Source organism: Berghia stephanieae, chromosome 4 (genome assembly GCF_034508935.2).
Source record: "Berghia stephanieae isolate SIO BIC M18660-M18661 chromosome 4, UCSD_Bste_1.3, whole genome shotgun sequence".
Lineage (NCBI taxonomy): Eukaryota > Metazoa > Mollusca > Gastropoda > Nudibranchia > Aeolidiidae > Berghia > Berghia stephanieae.
In genome coordinates, this window is record NC_088363.1 from 70,267,111 (window position 1) to 70,272,110 (window position 5,000).

General features: G+C 35.0%; 1 protein-coding gene across 2 annotated transcripts in view; it reads left to right on the forward strand.

The window, feature by feature from the left end:
- LOC144971138 (carbonic anhydrase-related protein 10-like) overlaps positions 1-5,000 on the forward strand; it is a 136,465-nt gene that overhangs the window by 113,590 nt on the left and 17,875 nt on the right. For both annotated transcript variants that reach the window (XM_078911578.1, XM_078911580.1), the window contains 2 exons: positions 918-1,013; positions 3,082-3,148. In XM_078911578.1, the coding sequence (XP_078767704.1) occupies positions 918-1,013; positions 3,082-3,148 (163 nt within the window). The remainder of the gene's footprint in view (positions 1-917; positions 1,014-3,081; positions 3,149-5,000) is intronic.

The following is a 5,000-nucleotide window of genomic DNA, read 5'->3' on the forward strand; positions in this document are numbered from 1 at the left end:
TTGTGTCGGGTGTGCCAGTGACGTATTGATATTTCGCCATACTTGATTTTTTAAATATTATTATTATGCGCTTTTTCGGTAAAATGATACGAGTATCATTCAGAAATAGAAATCAAATTAGCACAGTTCAGGAATCTTGAATAACATCAGATAATTTTGTGCCATGGAACTTGTACATTTTCATTTTGATATAAATAATACCACATATATCTATCTCTCTCTCTCTCTCTCTCTCTCTCTCTCTCTCTCTCTCTCTCTCTCTCTCTCTTTCTCTATCCATCCATCTCTCTCTCTCTTTCTTTCTCTCTCTATCCATCCATCTCTCTCTCTTTCTTTCTCTCTCTTCCATCATCCACTCTCTCTCTCTCCTCTCTCTCTCTTTCTTTCTCCTATCTATCCATCTCTCTCTCTTTCTTTCTCTCTCTATCCATCCATCCACCTCTCTCTCTCTCTCTCTTTCTTTCTCTATCCATCCATCTCTCTCTCTTTCTTTCTCTCTCTATCCATCCATCCACCTCTCTCTCTCTCTCTCTCTCCTTCTTTCTTTCTTTCTCTATCTATCCATCTCTCTCTCTCTTTCTTTCTCTCTCTATCCATCCATCCATCTCTCTCTCTCTCTCTTTCTTTCTTTCTTTCTCTATCTATCCATCTCTCTCTCTTTCTTTCTTTCTCTATCCATCCATCCACCTCTCTCTCTCTCACTCACTCTCTCTCTGTCTCTCTCTCTCTCTCTCTCTCTCTCTTTCTCTCTCAGTCTCTCTTCTGTCATTTCTTTCTCTGATTGTGTGTATATTAATTTTTAGTTTTTTATGTTTGTGTATGTCTATGTAATAGGTATGTAGTGCGTATATTGATGTGTTTATTGTATATAATCTTGTAATCAGCGATCCATCTCCTATTGTTTCTCATTATTACAGCTACAGATCTATGGCTACAACAGTGATATCTTTCCTGATTTTAAATCAGCCATGCCAGCGCCACACGGAATTGCAGCCATCGCTCTTTTTGCAATAGTTAGTGTATTGCTCCATTCCATTGTTTCACCAAATACAACATCAACATCATCACTACAATCACCACCACCAAAATATTATCACCACCACCTGCACCAACACCACCACCGCCATCATCATCATCAACAGCATCATCATCATCATCATCATCATCATCATCATCATCGTCGTCGTCATAATTCTTTTATCTCTCTTTTTTTTTTTAAATTTGAGAACCGATCGATAGTTGAAATAAAATTTCTCTGACCAAAATGAAAAAAGTGTTTCGTTGATATCATATTTCTTTTTCATTAGTTGGCCATTGTTATTTCTTGAAGAGAGAGAGAGAGAGAGAGAGAGAGAGAGAAGAGAGAGAGAGAGAAGAGAGAGAGAGAAGAGAGAGAGAGAGATTTGTGTCGGGTGTGCCAGTGACGTATTGATATTTCGCCATACTTGATTTTTTAAATATTATTATTATGCGCTTTTTCGGTAAAATGATACGAGTATCATTCAGAAATAGAAATCAAATTAGCACAGTTCAGGAATCTTGAATAACATCAGATAATTTTGTGCCATGGAACTTGTACATTTTCATTTTGATATAAATAATACCACATCTCTCTCTCTCTCTCTCTCTCTCTCTCTCTCTCTCTCTCTCTTTCTCTATCCATCCATCTCTCTCTCTCTTTCTTTCTCTCATCATCATCATCATCATCATCATCATCATCATCATCATCATCATCATCATCATCAAAAGCACCCCAACAACCAACATCACCAGTACCCTTAATATCATTAATAACACCAACATTAACACCCCGACCACCACCACCCCCATCTTAAGCACCACAACTGCCACCGCTACTCCCATCACTACCACTACATCCACCATCACCATAACCACCACAACATCATTGTTTTGTGCTCTTTGATTGTCATTATCAATAGATTTATGTACCGTTTCGTGCTATGAACGAATTCTTATTTCATAATTATTAGTTACACAAATTGTCATAATAAAAATAGACAAAATCTGATAAAATTTTATGCGAGAAATGAGAATCTATCATCCACATTCTTTAACCTCTCCTTACCAACCATAGGACAATCGTCACATGCGTTGGGATACAGCCAACGTTGTTTTTTTCATTCTGATTTCTTTTGAACATCACAAAATGGACACTTTATCATTGATGCTGTACATCAAGTTAAAAAAAACTCATAACATCTGCCAGCCGGATATAAAGTTATAACATACAAAACTATGTGTAACCTTTAAAAAAAGACAAAAAACTTGAGCTGTTATATAGCACAATATCCACTAAACGTGCTCAAAGCGCTTTACATGGCTCCCTGACCAACAGCAACACTTAACATGTAGAGCAAGACATGTTGCCTGTTAGGCGATATTTGTTTCGGACAGGGAAAACGCTGTTAACAACCAGGCACTCATTTTACACCTGCATACGGTGAGAGAATGTGAGTAAAGAGCTTTTTCCAATGACTCAACTATGTGCCGAACTCATGACCTTCTGATCCGAAAGGAAGTGTTATACCACAAGACAACATAGCCGCACAATCTTTAAACGTTTATAGTCTTAGTGAGAACTATTCATACACTGGCTGGCGAGAAACAATACAAAGAGTAGAGCTGAGTGATGTCAAAGTCGTTCCTTCTATACAGCTAGTAAGGCTGAATAATATGATGTATAGCGTGTAATTATTACTTTTATTACTGAGTGAAAAGGTCCATTTTTGTGTTGGGTGGGTGTGAAGATTCAGAGAAAATCCTGGATATAGCACTGATAAGGAAAGAGTTAACAAAATCTAGAAATGACAGTCTATCATAAGTATAAATTGATATGAGCAAAGATTCTGTTACTGCAAAATGCTAGATTTTCATTAGACCTACAAATAATTCACAAAATTTGAAACGTGTATTACGCTGACAGCTTTTTAAGGGTAAACAATTTTGTATTCTTTAGTATGGTAACTTGACTTTCAGGAAAAACAAATTATTGTTTATTCCTTGAGAATGTGTTTTTTAAAATCTTTAATTTGTGCATATTATATACTCATTACATTTCAGGTATCGGATAAATCTAATCGAGAACTTGAAGTATTTTTGAAGGCGACGAATAAAGTGCCTTATAAAGGTATTTGATGTTGTTCTTTTGTTATTGCTGTTATTATTTTTATTATTATGATTACTATTATTATTATTATTATTATTATTATTATATTATTATTATTATTATTATTATTATTATTATTATTATTATTATTATTATTATTATTATTATATTTTGTTGTTGTTATTATTATTATTACTAATAATAATATCACCATCATCATTATTATTGTTATGATTATCATCATCATCATCATCATCATCATCATCATCATCAGCATCATCATAATTATTGATTTTATTGTCAATATCAGCATTATCGTTTATATCCTCATCACTACTGCTATCATCACTATCACTATGTTTATTGTTTTATATTGATATTATCAATTGATATCTTTAATCCTGATCATTATATCATTATCTTTGTACTCTCATAAAAGCTATCTTTGTAATTATCATGCATATATGGCACATTTCAAACCAATTTGTAGCTTTTTATTTGTCTCCAATTGACTCAGAGAGAGAGAGAGAGAGAGAGAGAGAGAGAGAGAGAGAGAGAGAAGGAAAGAGTGAGAAAAGTGTAGAGAGAAACAGAGTTATAGTAATATATATATATATATATATATATATATATATATATATTGTGTGTGTGTGTGTGTGTTTGTGTGTTTGTGTGTATGTGTGTGAGAGATAGATAGATAGATAGATAGAGAGAGAGAGAGAGAGAGATAGATAGAGAGAGAGAGAGAGAGAGAGAGAGAGAGAGAGAGAGAGAGAGAGAGACAGAACTTATTAATTTTATGGAAAAAAAAGTCTGTATTTGAAAAATTAATACAAAATTAGGAGTCGGTGTCCGCAATCACCATCATGAATAATGAAAGTAAAAAAAAATCCTTACAGACAACACTGACAACACACTTTTTTTACATTTTGACCAGACAACTTTTATTTCAAATAAATTTCTAAATGCCTCAAATTTGACACTTATTTGAAGTGTTGTTTGCGACATTTTGATACATTGAGAGACATCGCATTGGATTGATATTTAAAGTAAAAGTTTTCTCGTCAAAATTAAACAATGTATTATGTCAGAATACAGAAGTACAGATATTTGATATAAGAAATTAATGGTTTGAAAGAATTCCAGTTTTGCTATGAACGGGTTAATTTCTAGGACCATATAGATATCGCTGGTTAATTTCCAAGCATACGCCTGAGATGATGTGACGTCATGGTTATCTTGCTAATCTAGTGCTAATGGTCAACTCGAGTCGCCACTAATCACTGTTTTCAGACAGATCATGTCTATGTATTCCCTGTTTTAAAATGATCAATAGATAGATCAGTTTTATCATCAATCATCTTTACTTACTTCAATTACATTAAAGTATGAAATAGAAGGATGTATGGGCGGGGGTATTAATAGATGGGAAAAAAGGGGTGGGGATGCATTTTGGCCAAACTTCAATAGACGGGGGAGGGGGTTGGAATAGAAAGGTGGGTGCATCTTGGCCGTTTTCTAATTTAGGCAAGGCGAGATATGATGTAGACAATTAATGGTTTTCTTTCAATCAAATAAATTGCAAGTTAAATATCAGCGACGGCATAGAGGATCTCTTTTTCACCGGAACATTCCGTGAGCTGAAATTTAATATAAGGGGCGGGGGGGGGGGGGGGGGGGGGGGGTTGCGAACAAGCTTGGGTGGGGAAGGGGGGGGGGGGGTGCGCAACAATTCCGTAAAGCGCTTTGATCACATTCTTTATTAGTAACCAGCATCAACTACAAATCCAATCACTCTTTCAGCACGAAGATAGATAATGCCTGTATTACAGTTTGTGATGAAACTAATTTAATCGCTGTGATTTCAGATCAT